Source organism: Empidonax traillii, unplaced genomic scaffold, assembly GCF_003031625.1.
Source record: "Empidonax traillii isolate 1590-97213 ecotype Southwest subspecies unplaced genomic scaffold, ASM303162v1 scaffold465:size698125, whole genome shotgun sequence".
Lineage (NCBI taxonomy): Eukaryota > Metazoa > Chordata > Aves > Passeriformes > Tyrannidae > Empidonax > Empidonax traillii.
The window spans coordinates 327,748-343,726 of NW_020955658.1; the positions used below are offsets into that span (position 1 = coordinate 327,748).

Consider the following 15,979-nt stretch of genomic DNA (forward strand, 5'->3'; position numbering starts at 1 on the left):
GGATAAAAGCCATCCCAGGGAAGCAGTTAAAAGCCAAGGAGCAACAACGGCAGCGGGGGGTTAATTCAGAAACCTGCCCATCTTGGGAGCTCTTTTTGTTCCCAGGCTCTGCTGAGGCAGAGCCGGCTTTACCATCATCCGCCCCCCTCTATCCACTTCCATTAGCCAAGGGTTGGAAAGCAAATGCCACTGGCAGCACCCCTGGGCAGGGAGCACGAGGATCTCGGCTGGTCCCCAAGGAGATGCCGCCCTTGCACATCTCGTGGATCCCCAAAGGCCGGGAGTGGGAATGGAGCTGCCATCCTGAGGCGTTGGCATGGGTGTCGTGGTCCTTTTGGGTGCCACGAAGGCTGTCCAGGCTGCAGGGGGGACGTTTTGGGAGCACCCCCCCAGCTGCCGGAGTCTTTTCTCCATAAACCTCCTTCCCGGCTCTGCTCGTTTCCATAGCGACCCCACAAGTGAAATTTTCCATCCCGGATGCCAAATGCCTGTGGATGAGGCACAGCCCTCCCAGGGTTACCAAATATAGACATAAAAAACCCCCCGAGCCAACACTCCCGGCCACGGGGACAAGGAGCAGCCACGGTCGCAGCGGAGCCGGGGGCGAAAGCTGGAGCACGGGGCCGAGCCCGAGATTGGGGCTGTGCCTGGCATGGCAGGGATGCTCAGCTGTGGGGGAACAGCTGATCCAAGCCCAGCGCCGACGCTGGGGGTCCGTCCCCGTGGCACTTACGTGGTCTGCATGAGCTCGGGGTTGGGCACGCACTCGAGGCGGTGGGACAGGAGCTGGAAGGCGCTGCTCTGGGGCAGCAGCATCAGCAGGCCATACAGAGCCTTGATCAGGTAGGGGTTGTTCTTCACGTCCAGCAGCTGCAGGCGGAGATCTGGGAGAGGACAGGAAGAGGATGAGGAGGCAGGGAAAACGCATTTCACCTCCAGCTCTAAGAGCAGGTTCCTCCCACCCCATCTGATAGTCCTGTGGAGGTTCTTAGCCTCTGCCAGCTGACCCCAGGGGGCCCTGCACGGCACCCCTCCCATCAACTCATCCATTTCGGTGTCCCACACCATCCCTCTCCTTGGCACAGCTGCTGGTAGGGGAAGGGGGCAGCTGACTCCCCAGCCTCCCATTCCTGCTGCTGCTCATCCCTGAGGCTCATCCCAGTCCACGCTGTCTGCCTGAGAACACACATGCAACACGGGATTGCTCCTCAGCTTCTGCAGAATTAGCAGAAACACTGCCTGCCTGGAGCATCACATATCCAGAGGGCTGGGTGACACCCTCCCCGGGAGTGTCTGGAGCAGAAGGGATCCTCTCTGCTTGGCTCTGACGTTTCCATGTGCTGGGCCTCAGAGCTGCTCAGCAGAGGGAAAAACACCCTCCGGCTCCATCCCTCACTGTGATCACGATGGAAGGGTCTTCTGGAGCCCTACAGACAACTGAAGTCCCAGCTGGGGCAGCCCAGGGGATGAGGCAAGGTCTGTGCCCCAGCATCTCACCTCCTGCTTGTCACCCGCACCTCTGGTGTCTCCCAGGGGATGGAGGCAAACCCAGAGATGCTGCTTTATGGGGGACATGTCTGTTCCCTACCTTGGGATGTGGAAAATAAGGTGAGTGGGGTGGAGAACCCTCAGTGAATAATTTTGGGCCGTGGAAAATCATCACATACATGAGGGTGACTCACACAGTGGGAGAGTCATCCCTGGGATGAGGGACAGGGCACTACAGGAGGGAGCATGACTGAGGGTTCTCTTACTGCCCAGCTGCTCTAACCCTCTTCCCCCAAACATTCCCCAAACTTGGACCTGTATAGATGCCCCACAAACTCCTTTCCAGGCCATTTCCCACAACTGCAACACCCTGCTGCACCTCCAAGAGAAGGCCAGGGGCAGCAAACTGCCATCAGGAGAAATCCTCTTGCAGACACAGGTCCCCTGCTGCCATCCCAGCTCCCAGTGTCACATCTCTGAACCCCTGGTCAGGCACTGCTGCATTACCAAGTGGGGGACCCCACACTGCTGGATGCTGGAGAAAGCAGCAGCTCTGTTTTTTTTTTTTAGAACTTAATTCTCCATTTACAGCAAAAAAACCCCCTTGCTAAAGGCCCCAGCAGCACCCACGATGCACACAGGGCTCCTCTCACCTGACACCCTGCTCGTGCACCCCCGGAGATGCTCAGCGTGATCCCCGTCCCTTCCCCCACCCCTCTGCCGGATGCCAGCGCCGCTCGCTCCCTTAACCTATATCTGGGGGGCCCGCTGCCCCCCCTCCCCGTGCTGCCAGCATGCCCTCCTCCTCCCGACGGGCAGCTCCAGAGCTGGGCAAACCTCCCGGCAAGAAGTCTCATAACTTCTGCTCTATTTCCTCGTGCGGCGGCCGAGGGAGCGGGGCGGGCGGGGAGGGGGGGGGGAGCCCCGCGCGCCGCCCCTTCCCCACCCGGGGCCTTCCTCTCCTTACACGTGAATATGGGGCACTCGATGAGCTGCACCAGCTTGTCCACTTCGGTGAGGAAATCCACGGTGACCTCCAGATCCCCGCTGGGTGCGGCCGCTAAGGATGGTACCCCGGGAGAAGGTGTCCCGGCGGCAGCAGATGGCTCGCGTGGGTGATGCCCGGCGTGGGCCCTGGCTTTGCCAAACCCTCCCTGCATCCACAGCTCCTGGGGGGCCGCGAGCAGGCAAGGAACAGGCAGGGCTGAAAGGTCTGCGGGGTGGCCAGGGGATGATGGGGGGAGACAGGAGGAGCAGGAAAGGACGGGGGAAGAGGCAGGCTGCCCGAAAGGCTGAGAGCAGGCAGGGTGATGGTGCAAGGGAGGATGCTTGCATTTACCCTCCTGGCCCACGGAGAGGGCACATCCCCCAGAGGGAAGGCTGGTGAGAGCTGGGAGGGGAAGCTAGCGTGTTACTGAGCTTCTTCACATGGAAAAACTGCTCAGGGAGGCTTGGGGTTTGCTGGCACAGGAAAATAATCATTCTGCTGCAGGCAGATGGTGAGCTCACAGGGAACTGCGCCGTGCTGGGCACTGCCTGCTCCTCATCAGGCCAGGAGGCCAAAGCCTTCGTCTTCCTGGGAGGAAAAGGACGTGGAGGAGCCTCCCCTCCTGGGAAAGGGAAGGTCAAGGCTCAGTCAGCGCACGCTTTCCTCTCTCTACACCACAAAAAAAAGGATGACACAAGGGGAAGGGAGCTGGCACACGCCCAGCAAAGGCTGCCCTGCCCCAGTAATGATGGGCTGCAGGGAGGAGGCTGGGCTGGCCTGCAGGGTGACCTTGGTGGCCACAGAGGGACCGAGAGGCAGCTTGGCCACCCGCCTGGCAGAAAATCCCCAAAGGATACAATTTCTGGATGAGGTCGTAGGCATGTTTGTAGTTCTGGGTGAGGAAGCAGAGGGACACAGTTGTCACGGGGTTGTGACACCAGGACCGGTACAGGCAGCAGAAGAGGTTACGGCTTTCCTGGGGAAAGAGGGAACCATTGGGGTTTGGTCACCAGTGGGAGCAAGGACATGGTATGGAGAGCCCCAGGTACCCAACACCCACCCCCCTGGGCTGGCAACTGCCACCAAGACACGAAGGGACGTTTCTGGACCCACCAAGTCCACCTGGCACTGGCATGAGCCCACCAGCGTGGGGAGATGGAGATCAGGCGGGTTTTGGGGTGACAGCGTGATGAGGTGGCCCTCAGGGCTGCTGTGTCCAGCACAGGACAAGGGGCTAGAGGATGATGCTGTCCCACCCAAGGGGACACAACTGCATCACTGGCCTTCAGCAGGAGGAGAAGTCTTCTTCCTTCTTCCCCCTGCTTGGATGTCACTGGTGCTGGTGGCAGCTGCTTGGCAAATCCCACAGGCACGTTCCTGGCAGGGACAGCTGAGGGACTGGGGGGCTCTACTCCTGCTGTCACCTGACCCCCAGCCCGTGTTAGGGCAGAGGGAGGGAGGCAGCAGCTGCTTGAGGGCTTGGGAAGCCCGTTCCCATCCCAGGGAGATAGAGTTGGGCACGTCCTCCAAGCCCCCCTCAATCCTAAAGAGTGCAGGAACAAAGAGTCACCTGGGCTCCAACCCTGGGAGCTGCCAGGCAGGGACTGAGCAGCAAGACACATCCCTAGGTGGCTGCCTGGTCCCCACCACCCCATTATGTCCCCCCCAGCACTGAGCCCGCTCCTGCTGCCCATACCGGGGTCTTCAGGTCCTTCAGTTGGTTCCTCAGCTGGAAGAGCTCGGAGGATGTCAGCAGAATGGTGTTGAGGGTGTGGACCATGGTAGAGGCGAACTTGAGGTCCTCCTCCCGAAGCAGAATGTCTGCCATGGAGTGGAAGATGTTTTCTGCATTCAGGAGCAGACAAAGCTGCCTGTGTATCAGAGAGGAGAGAAACCAGGGGGGAAGGATGGTTAATGAGCACCAACGAGACTCTGATGAGAGCCTGCTCCTCCAGAGAGGAACAGGGAGGAGATAGGGGGGCACCAGAGGTTGGGTGAGTGTGGGGGCACGAGAAGGGAGATGCTGTGGGGCAGTACCAGTCTCTGCATTTGCAGGCTGCAGGGCAAGAACAGAAAATAAATAGCTGGGGTGACACAGATCTCTGATCACGCTGCTCTGGCAACCTTGCTGGCACCCACCACCACAGCTTGGTGCCACCTCCAGCCTACCTGTGACCTCCCTCAGGAGGTTCCAGGGTTACTTCCCACCCTGAGCAGTGCAGGGAGGGTGCAGCAGCACCAGTCAGACCAGCATCCCACTGACAGCAGGGAACACCCCTGTGAGCCTGGCCTGGGGGGATAAACAATCCCTCCCAGCATTGTGCAACCCGGCAGCCCCGGGGCCAGAGGCTGCTCTTTGAACTCCACGCTCTGGGTGCCATGAGATCCGGTGCTGAGTGGCTCCAGAGCTCCAGCTGGTGAGGCTGGAAGATGCCTGTGCTCCACTGGACACCCTGCCAGCAGCGCTCTCCCCAAAACACGGCGTAACCAGCACTGTAGCCCACGATGATCTGCCTGGCTGGGTCACGGCAGGAATGTCCTGCTTAACAAACCTTGAGGCATTCCCAAGATTTTCAACATTTTTTTAGACCAGAAACTAAAAAACAGATTTTTTTTTTGTCCTTTTTTTTTTTTTTTCCCCCTCCCACATTTGTTTGGATTTGGGGATTTCCTGTTTTTCTCCAGGCTCTTGCTTTCTTGGGCAGTGTGTCCGAGGACACCTGAAATGCTGCCCAGCACCAGCTCAGCTCCCCACTGGGCATCAGAGAGGTGGAGGGAAGCCCACCCAGCTCCCCAGCTTCTCCTGAAACTGGGATGCTCCCTGGGTCCCCACATCTCCCCCACAGGCTGATAGGGAAACTTGGCACCAAGTTTCCCCCCAGCAACTCTGCTTTCCCCCAGCTCCTACCGAGCACCATTCCCCGCCAGATAACCTTAGCTGGGCATCAGATTTCCACCTGGAGCTATCTTGGAAGGGTTTAAAGAGGCCAAACAAGGAGCAGCTGCTTGGTTTGGCCAGGACGTGGAGGGCACACCAGAACTCCCCACACCAAGGTCATGTTTTCACCTCCTGGGGTGAGGAGGAGGAAGGAGGTGAGTTTTCAGCCCCCATCTCCATGAGGAAGGACTAGTGGAAGATTACATGGCTGTACTTAAGACACCACAGACCATACCCCGATTTAGGGTTTAGGGATGCAGGAGGACAATGAAGAGACAGAGATTTTTTTTCCCCTCTTCAGCACAGGGAGGAAGATCTCTCTCCCACCTCCTCGTCGTGCCAAATAACGCGTCCCCTCCTCACCCAGCGCTCTCCTCACCCAGGCAGCTCCCGCATCCCGCGTGGCTGCCGCCGGACAATGGGATGCTCTGTGCGGGATTTTACATAACCCAGCCCGGCGATCGCCCTGGACCCCGCTAAAACGGAACGGGCTGTGATAAATAAGCTCATTTATCCCAATTATTCTTACGTAACCGGCTGCATTCATGGGGATGAAAACGCTTCCCTGATTTCTCGCCGCTTGGACGCGGGGCTGGCTGGAGGAGGGAGGGCGGTGGGAAAGTGAGGCGTGGAGGGAGGGAAGGGGAAGGCACAGGCTTTTAGTCCATCCTGATGGGGCCAAAAGCAAGTCAACAGCTCAGCGTTGCAGGCAGGATCTGATCATTGCCAGCTGTGGCAGATGAAGCCCAGCCTGGGCAGGACCAAGCCCAGCCCAGGAGTAAGATGGTTCCACACTACCCTTCTACCACCACTAAGAGGGGACAGCTGGGTGCCCCTTCCTTGCTGAACTTCCCCCAGCAGCCATGCTGGGCACTCAGACTGTGAAGTGGGGTGATTTACTGTGCCCAAAGAGGGGAGAGGTCCTGCAGGGCCAAACACCAGGACAGTTTTAGCCCCAGCTGCGAAGCGCTCGGTGTGCTGGTACAGCCGGGGACCGGCTGCGCTGCTCGTGGCTGGCAGGGAGCTGGTGCTTTTCACGTAGGGATAAAGGTGACAGAAAGAGCTCCAACAAGCAGGAACGGCCCTGGGGAGCATGGAGGGCAATTCAGTGACCTCCGAAGCTCCCCTTGTCCGCCCACAGCGAGGACACCGGGCAGGTCCCCCCTCTGCTGCTCCTCCACGGGAAGGGAAGGCTCTGGTTTTCCATAAATAGGAGCTGTGCCGCTCGGCTGGCGAACGCCGCGCTCCCAGCGAGCCCAACGCGAGACGCTTTCTAATTTCAGGCCTGGTTTTCATTAGTGAGGAAGGGCTGGGATTGTCCCCCCTCCTGGCACTGGGGGAACTGGAAACTGTCGGGGTGTTAAAGGAGCAGCCACATGGAGACTGTCCCTCCGCTCCAAAGCCATGTCACCCCACGGGGATGCTGCCCTGCCTGGGCACCAACCCCTCCAGCTGCCCCCAGGGCTCTCTGGGAACCACCAGCAGAATAAGTTTGCCAGTGCACAGCATCCTCCTGAACTCCCTCCCGCTAAGTGAAGCCCTTTGGTCGGCACATCCCAACAGGGTCCCCGAAGGAGGGGACAACTGGCCGGTCCTGCAGCTGCCGGCCTCTGTGACAGCAGCCAGCAGCTGAGCCCAACTGCCAGCACCAGGCGGCTGCTGGGGGGCTGGGAGGGTCCCCCAGAGCCCATCCCTTGGGAGGCTTCGATGGCACGAGGGGAACGCCAGGCTGGCTGGGAAGAGGCAGCGCAAGGGGCCGGACAGGGGACAGGTGGCTTCTACTGAGATGCCGTCGGGGTGGCTGTGGAAGGGGACAGGGCAGAGGGGACAGTGAGTGGGAACCGTGCCCCTTATATGTACACTCCATAAATATATCCCAGATATCCCATAAATACACGTGTATACACACACACACCCTTTAATATTTATATCTCCCCAAATATTTGTGATGTGATGATGGAAGGAGCTGGCTAATCCCCCCTGACGCATCATTACAGCGAGATGCCTCTCCCTGGAGCTCTCCCTGCATCCCTGCGGGTGACATGTGCATCCCCTCATCCATGGGGACCTAGAGAGTCCCCAGGGACCTCCTGGCATGGAAGAAGAGGGGAGGAAGTGTCCCCAGGGAGGCAGGAGCCTCAGAGCATCACGGCACCACGCTGGAGACATCAGGCAGCCGGCAGCACAGGCGCATGGTGATAATGAAGTGTGGTATTTAGGCCATTAAAATTTAACTCCTTAAATTAAAAGGGTTATTCAAGCCTCTCCGACGGAGCCAGGGAAAGCTTCTGCAGGCAGATGGGAGGCAGCGTGTGCCTGCAGCGTGGGGGACACCCCCAGCACAGTGGGGCTCCCCAGGGACCCAGCAGGTCACCTCTAGCCCCTGCTGCAATCACAGGACCCTGCCCTCCCCTTGCCTAAAGGACGACACAATGCTGGCCACGGGAAGAGTCGCAGAGGTCACCACAGGCTCTGCATGGCCACGTCACCCTGGGGTCCCCCTGCATCTCTGAGCCAGCAGCCACTGAGGGGCCAGTGCAGTCGCAGCGAATTCCCATCACACTGGTGATGGGTGGGGTGGGATGGGGTATGGGAACACGGAGGACAGGGATCATGAAGGGGCAGGGGATGCTGGAGGGATGGGGTGGCTTTAGAGCCACATCTCCAATTAAGGGCAAGCCCCGGCGTCCCTCCCAGTCCTCTTGCTTTGACAACTCGATGCCTGGAAACCGGCTAATCTAAACATCATCATTTCAGGGAGCTGTCTGAGCTCCCATCCCACCCGCTCGCCCCTTTAACCACTTCAGCCCCATCCCTGCCCTGAGCCACCCTCCAGGAAAGGGGCAGCAGAGGGGTCAGGGCAGCCCAAAGCTTCCTCAAAGAAGGCGAAAGTCTGGTTCTTCCTAAAATTAAAAAAAAGTTAAGATGAAATCCAGCCTAACTGCGGAACCATCCCCTCCACTGGGACCTGTGGGGAGCCTGGGGGGGAAACGCTGCTGGTCCCATCCCATTGCCTGGCCACCATCCCGCTGTGTTCAATTAAGCAGGTGCTTCTTCATTAAGCACCAGTGATTTGCTTTATTAGCTCTGGGCTAATAGACATGGGGCCCCAGCTGGGAGAGGATTGTGTCTCGTCCCACTTCCAGCAAGTGGGACAGAGCGGGAGCTGGGGAAGGAGCTGGCAGAGGCCAGGGAGCGATGCTCCAAAGGGCTCTGCTCTGCTTTTCAGCTCACCAGTCGAACAACAACTTCCACAGCTGCGAGGAGGGCAGAGCCCCTCCATCCTTCCTCCCAACCCTCCTCTTCCTCCGCTCTCTTCCTCTCTCCTCCCCGAGGCTTTTCCCCACCCTTCCTGCCCGCTCCGGGCTCCCCAGGAGATGCCCTGGCTTAACACGCCTGCCCAGGGAATCCACAGCCTCCACGATGCCCATTGCCCATCCCCATTCCCCTGAAATCCTCCTGCCAGGAAAAGCAGCATCCCCAGCCTGGCCCAGCAGCTGGGATCCTTTAGGAATTTGCAGAGCAAGCACAGATAAAATTAGGACTGGAAGGGGAGAAGGAGAAGAGAGCAAGCAGGGAAAGCACAAGCATGCCATTCCCCCATCCTTTCCCTCCACAGCGGCAAAGACAACCCCAGTCCTCCATCCTAATCCCCCCCTTTCCCGAATCCAGGCTCCAGAGCAGCTCCTCCAGGCAAGGGAAACCATGGCAACCCCGGCAGCTCCCGCTTTACAAAATTCACAGCGTTTAATGGATTTCGAAGGGTTTGGGAGCTTTAGGAGCAGGGGAGCAGGTTTGGGGAGGAGAAGGACCCTCATCATCTCCGGTTTCTTGGAATGATTATCAAGCTCCCCGGGGAAACTCAGCGAAAGCTGCAGACCAGAGGCGTGCAGATCCCGGGAGGAGATGTGCGGATGTGGGGAGGAGACGTGTGGATTCTGGGAGGAGACGTGTGGATCTCGGAGAGCCGGGGACAGGCCCCTGCGATGCCTTCGCTTAAAAAAAGGGAAAGGTGCAGAGTGTTTCCCTGCAAACAAGAGAACCCTCCCCCGGAGCGTCTGCTTGGCAGGAGCCGTCAGCGCGACAACCGCCGGCGGTGCCAGCGCGGCGCTGGGGCTGCCTCATCTGCAGGGCGCTCCCCCGGGATCCCCCGAGCAGCCAGTGCCTGAGAGCAGCACAGAACAAATGTACACCAGTGTTTCAGACCAGCTCCCGCTGGTGAAACAGCACCACGGCCCTGCAGAGCCCCAGCCCGTGGCTTCTGCTCCTCCCGATGCTCCCCTCGGACACCAGAGTGCCGGGATGGCTTCCCCACTGCCCACTCGCCCACCAAAGCTGAGAGCCCAGCCCAAAGCTGGGCACATCCACCTTGACTCGTGATGAACCCAGCCCTGTTCCCATCTTGGACATGCATGGAGAACAGCCCCCTTCAGAGAGGTCACCGTCCGTTATCCAAGCAGACATCCAGCACCTCTGGACACCTGCGTGATCAGTGAAACACCCCCAGCTCCACACGAATCACAGAGGGAAACAGGGCTGGAGCAAGGAGAAGGAAGACTTCCTTCAGAAGAAGATTCTTCAGGCTTCTTCTTCAGTTTCTTCTTTTGATCATCCTCAGCACAGAAGAGGATCAACCACCAATATCCTTTGGGATGGGCCAGAAGCTAGAAGACAACTACATTTGGAAACTTAATGGTCCTCTCAGCCCAAGGCATGGCCCAACTCTTAAAATATAACACAGATCAATGTGAAAGCTCCTCCAAGGTGAAGCCCACCAGACAGACCACCAGCACCAGCCTCCAGCTGCCCACACTGGTGTGTCCCATGAGTTTCCTTGAGAAGACTCCATGGTGACTTATGGATAAAACTATCCTGCCCACAGAAAGGGACCTTAAAGACCATCTCATTCCCAACCTCCTGCCACGGGCAGGGACACCCTCCACTAGACCACACTGCTCCAAGCCCCAACCAACCTGGCCTTGATGACCTGCACTTGATGAGCCACTGATGACCTGCAGAGCTTTACAAACATCTGAGCATCTACAGGAGGCTCACGAGGAAAACAGGAAACCATCCCCTTCCAAACCCTCCAGGAACACAAAAATGACCACCTTGAAGCATTTCTTCTCCAGCTTTTAAACTTGCCAACGATTTGATGGCAAAATGGACAGAAAATGCAACTCTTGCCCGAGGCTCTTGGGGCTTCAAGCCCCAGGCAGGAGGCACCAGCAGCAGCATTACAGCACATGCTGTAATCCAGCTGAGAGGAACGACTCATGGACAAGTGAGCCCTGCAGAGCCCGACCCCAGAGGGGGCACTCACACTGGGCAGTCATGTTTTCAGGCAACCATCCTCTGTTTGGAGGAGGAGGAAGGGTAGAGGCTGGCTGAGGAGCGGGGGAGACGCGTGGAGCAGCGGCAGATCCTTCCTTCGAGACGTCCGCTTCCCTCTCAGGCTGACAGCTGTGGCCTCATTTTCAAGAAAACTGACAAGCGCCTTATTTCTCCCCCTACAATTTCTCTTCACTGCAAATAAAATAGGTTAAAGGAGCGGGCACAAAGCTGTGGCAACAGGAGCTGGGAGAGGCTGATCCTGTTCAGGGCGTGCACAGCTTGTAGAGAGATGAGAGCCGTGGTCCCTGGGCTTACCCTTCCACATCACTTTGCTTTAAGATGAAGAAATAAAAGTGTTTTTGTTCCTAGAAGTACAGCTGAGGAGCAGGTTGCTGTCCTAGAGGAGGATGAGCCTCTGGATCCCCCTGGAGGGAAGGCAAATCTGGGGGAAGAGGGTCCTGCTGGGCATTTCTAAACCTCTGAAAGCAGAGGGATAGAGCGTGGCAGGAATACATGGTGTGTTTGAGGGTGAAGCTCTCCAGAGGGAAAGGAAAAAGGGACTGGAAGGAGGTGGCAGTGTCCCACGGCTCAGGGATGAACATGCCCTGGGGTGGGAGGTGAAACTGCCTTGTCTCTTCTACCAACAACTCGAGCACATCCCAGAGCTCAGGAAGGAGGTGCCTGTGAGTAATTCAGTGAGCCCTGCTGCACTCCCTACTCGAGTGTCAGCTGAAAAAATACCCCACTTGTGCCGTGGTTTAGACATCCCAGATGTCATTTCAGCTCTAGTGCCGGGCTTGCCTTCACACCAGCTGCCTCTCACTGCCTTTCAGCATCACAGCTGGATCACCACGCCTGCCCTGCCTTCCAAGCCAGGAAAATCCCAAGGAGGGATGCAGCCTAAGGAGCCTTGCTCCCTCAAACCCTCCAAGGCCCACAGATGCACGAGAGGAGAGCAGACAGATGTTCCCTGCCCTGCCAGAACCCTAAGAACCCCAATACTACACAACAACCAGCTCCAGGTGCAGCAGAGCACAGAGAGCAGCTCACGCACCGAAGGGAAGCAGCTCCAGCCAAGGTGGCTTTTGCACAGCTCCACACTTTCAGTGGGGGGTTATAAATGTCCCATCCAGATGTATCTTGTCCCAGGATATCCCATCCTGGGAGCAGCGTGCCCAGCCAGACCCACTGGGCTGAGGTGAGGTTTTTAACTGAGTGCCCTGTGCCTTGGAGACAAAGCTGAGCAAGATGCCCTAAAAGACAGGTGGGGGCCTTTATTCAGCCCGAATTCCTGGCTCTTCCCTCCACAGAGATGAATAAACTGAGCTGTCACATTTGCAGAGTCACAAAGGGAAACACCATCAGAACACTCAAGCCTCAACTGACGGGATCAGACAGGTTAATTTAGCAGCCAAAACCAGCCCTTTGTCTGCACCGACCTCCACTTCCCCGTGATGAGGGTCCTCACCCTCAGGCAAGGAAAATTTGGGAGACACCTTGGAAGCTGCTTGTGCTGAAATGCTGCTCTGCAATGGCCAGCAAGCAGGGCGGCTGTGGGCTTCTCTCCCCACTGCCCAGCCCACCTTCTCCCACCTCCCCCTTCCACATTCCTGCTGAGATCCTAGGGAAAAGTGCTGGGAGGGAGCAAATATCGCTGCCTGGGGACCTGCCCTTTGAAGGAACTTGGCCATTTTGGGAGGATTTTCTTCCCCTACGCACACTTCCCTTTCCTCCCCTCCACCCTCTCGCTGACCCAAATTAGTCCCAGCCCACTCCAGCACTGCCGCTCACATGTGGTTCCCATTTTTCGGCAGGAAAACCCATCAAATCCTTCCAGGCAGCTCCGAGTACGTCTGGTCTCGGTGCAGCTTTGGTGGGTTAGGACAGTGAACTCATTTCCAGGGCCTGTGCACCCCAACCCCCCAGCCCAGCTCAGTGGAGGCATCTCCTGTCCTTCCCTGGGGGTCCTGCCCTAGGAGGGGGCTGGCCAGGGCTGGCCCAGCTCCTGCTCTCCCAGCAGGGATAATCCTCAGGCAGAGCAACCATTGTGAAGGTCACGCTGCTGGTGACTGCTGGTGTGTTGCAACCCCAGATCCAACCTCTAGCCAAGGGAAATCTGGGTTTTCCCCTGTGGCTCCTGCTCCGTGGGGCTGGGAGGGTATCGGAGAGCCCCGAGCCCTTTGGTGAATTAAAACCTCAACAGGCACATGCTCCTGTGGGCTTGCAGAGCCCATGGGGTGATGTGAGAGGTAACTGGAGAGCTGGGGTTTTTTTTGGAGGTACAGTGGGGTTGCTGGCTTCCACCCCGAATTCCCATTAGGGCCCAGGAGGAGCCTGGAGAGCATTCACTGTGCATGGCTGGGGCAGAGGGAGACGCAGGAAAGCAAAGCCCAGTTGCCACCACACCACTATAGCTCCAAGCATGGCAAGCTGAGGAGATTTTGGGGAGCAGGGAGAGTCAAAGGGAGGTGCAGAAGGATGGGCTGGAGATAAGCAAGGAGAAGCCCACTGACCTCTGCAGAACCAGGGGATGCTCAACCACCCCATGCCTGGCTGGAGTCCTGGGCACGAGGGAGCCCCTCTTTCTGCTTTGCAAATGGACAAAAAAAAAAAAAAACAAAACCAAAAAAAAAAACCCAACTAAAAGGCTTTCTCCGGTTCCTCCTCTCGGCGAGGCACGAGGAGGGGGATGGCGAGCGCACAGTTCATTAGAGCCGAAGGGCAGGCGGCCAGCGAGCATCCTGGCAGGCACAGCAGTGGATTTTCGCAGGCTCGCTGCCTCCTGACACAGAAGCTTCCCTTGTAGCACTCACAGCTGTTTGGATTTTACCCGAGTTCATATCACAGTTTATCAAAGAGGCTCTGGGTTTTTTTTTTCCCCCCTTCTTTTTTTTTTTTTTTTTTCTGCCCTCCGCTGAGCTCGAGCCAAGCGGTTCCCGCAAAAACAAACGCAGGTTTTGTTCTGCAATGCAGTGGCACGGAGGGTGGGAGAGAGGAAGAGGTGACACGTGTCCCCCCCTCCAGCCCAGATTTGCTCGCAGAGGGATTTTCAGGGCACGGGTTTGGCAGTGGGAGCTGGAAGGGGGCACAGCAGCATCAGCACACCCAAAGGAAGGAGGAGCAGGAGTGGACTGTGCATCCCAGCACTGGGCACCTCCAGCTCATCAGGAGCTACTGGGATGTTTGGCCAAGCAAAATGTGTATCCAGGGGAGCTCCAGAGCACCCAGGCCTGGGAGAAGAGGAGGGTTTTGGTTAGCACCAGCTCCTGAGCCTCCCCCAGTGAGGGGCTGGGCGGTGGGGACAGCACAGCAGGAGGAAAGGATGAGGTTAGGGATGGGGTGGGAGCCAGGGTGGCGTGGGTGGACACTGGCTCACTGCAGTATGGTGGCATCCTGGCACTGCAGTATCCCCTTACCACCAAAGCAGACACCCACTGCCTCTGTACATGATCCCCAACACAACCCTTGCTACCCAAACCTGTGGCTAAACCCCCACCCCGCTCCCTCCCCACAGCCCTCCTCACCGGGATGCTGGCAGGCTTCCCCTTCCCTTCCCACTCTCCCAGATGGAGAGCACAGCCCTGGGAATGCCAGGCATACTGAGTAGAGAGTGATTTAACATGCACCTCACTGCTGGCCTGCCAAGAGCATCGGATGGATGTCTGCGCTCCACAGGACACGCCGGCCCTCTGCTCCCCCCCTCTCTGATTCCTCGTACTGGTTAGCAGGTTCAAACTCACTTGGCTTCTTTTTCCCTACTTTTTGTGGAGAAACAGGTGCCACACAGTCAGCCCCAGCCTCTCAGAGGGCAGCAGAGCCCTGTCATGCCCAAAACGAGGGGACCAGCCACTGCAGCACAAAGGGCATCACCACACAGCCCTTCCCGCACCCAGCATGACCTGCCAGTGTTTGTCCTCAGCTCTGCCCTCTTTTCAATCCAGCTCTCCACTGGCCTCCTCCCAGCAGGACTTTGAGACCTCAAGGAACAGGCAGAATTTCCAGCCAGGTGAACTTTTCCCGTCTGCTGGAACCATAAACCCGTGGCCCCGTCACGAGACTTGGGATTTTCCAGCTCTCCAGCTAACGCCAGAAATTGGCTGAACATCCTCATCTGCTCCAATGTCTTGCAGAGTGGATGGAGAACCTCCTGGCCACCCCCACCAGGGTTCAAGTATCCCCTCAAAAGCCAAGGACAATCCCCACTAGGACAGACAAGCCCCACAAGCGCTGCACAGGAGGTGGCTGCAAAGTCACCCCAGGGCCCCTTCCAAGCAGTTTAACCTCAGAAAACGCCCCGTGAGAAGGTGCCAGGCAGTGTGGAGGTTTGTTTAACAGATCCATAAAACAAGCTGAGACAACCCCTAGCGCGCAGGCCCCTGCCTGGGGAGCGAAGTGCTGACTCAGGCGTCCTCCCGTGCCCCAGGGTGCCACTGCTCGGCGAGAAAACGGCCTCGCCGGGCTTAAAAGTTAAGCCCTGCACTTCAAAGCATCCCCCCACGACGTGCACGGGGATGTCTCCAGCCACTCAAGCACATCCCACACCCTGGAGGGTTCATTTGCTGTGGCAGAGCGTATCAGCCATGAACCCCCTCGCTGCTCCATCTCTAAGAGCGGCACAAAGCCGGCTGCTTTGGCTCCTGCAGCTCAGGCTGACCCTGGGGATGGCATGGGGACAGCACAAACAGCCATGGGAGGGACAAGAGGAGAGGCACAGCACCTTCCAAGGCCAGCCAGCCCTATCCTCTGAGCAGCAACACTGATGTCCATGGGGTTTAACCTCTCACTTAATCCCCCCATCCCACAGCGCTGGTACCCACAAACAAGCGTTAAATCCGGCCTGCAGATCTCAGTGTGAGCTGAAAAGCTCGGTGCTGCTCCACTGCCTGCCTTCTGACCGGCCAAGCAGCTTTCCCTCCACGGGGTTCCTGCCCAGAGGGTGGCTGTGCTGCTCCAAGGAGCCATGTGATGCCTTGGAAGCTCCTCTGCATTCTTCTGCTGCTCCAAGCCATCGTCGGGAGGCCAGCAGCTGAATGGGGCTGTTTGCTCCTGGCTTTAGGGCTCTGTTGAATCCAGGAGGGCCACGTGCCAGCCAGGGCAGTCAGCGAGGAGTGGGGGAAGGTCCCAGACCTGCTTATCAAGGTGGGAGGTAACTCTGATGCTCCTGCCTGTGACAACACTTTGGGAGCAAGCTCTGAGTGCAAACATGCCTGGCTCGAGAAGAGAAGGCAGCA

The 15,979-nt window shown here is 58.0% G+C and overlaps 1 protein-coding gene across 1 annotated transcript in view; it reads right to left on the minus strand.

Moving 5' to 3' along the window:
* The window catches only part of VAC14 (Vac14, PIKFYVE complex component), a 57,234-nt gene that overhangs the window by 1,670 nt on the left and 39,585 nt on the right, over positions 1-15,979 (minus strand). Inside the window, exons 15-18 of the mRNA XM_027895719.1 lie at positions 4,173-4,347; positions 3,334-3,452; positions 2,456-2,535; positions 734-884 (exon numbers count right to left, since the gene is read on the minus strand). Coding sequence (XP_027751520.1) covers positions 734-884; positions 2,456-2,535; positions 3,334-3,452; positions 4,173-4,347 — 525 coding nt within the window. The remainder of the gene's footprint in view (positions 1-733; positions 885-2,455; positions 2,536-3,333; positions 3,453-4,172; positions 4,348-15,979) is intronic.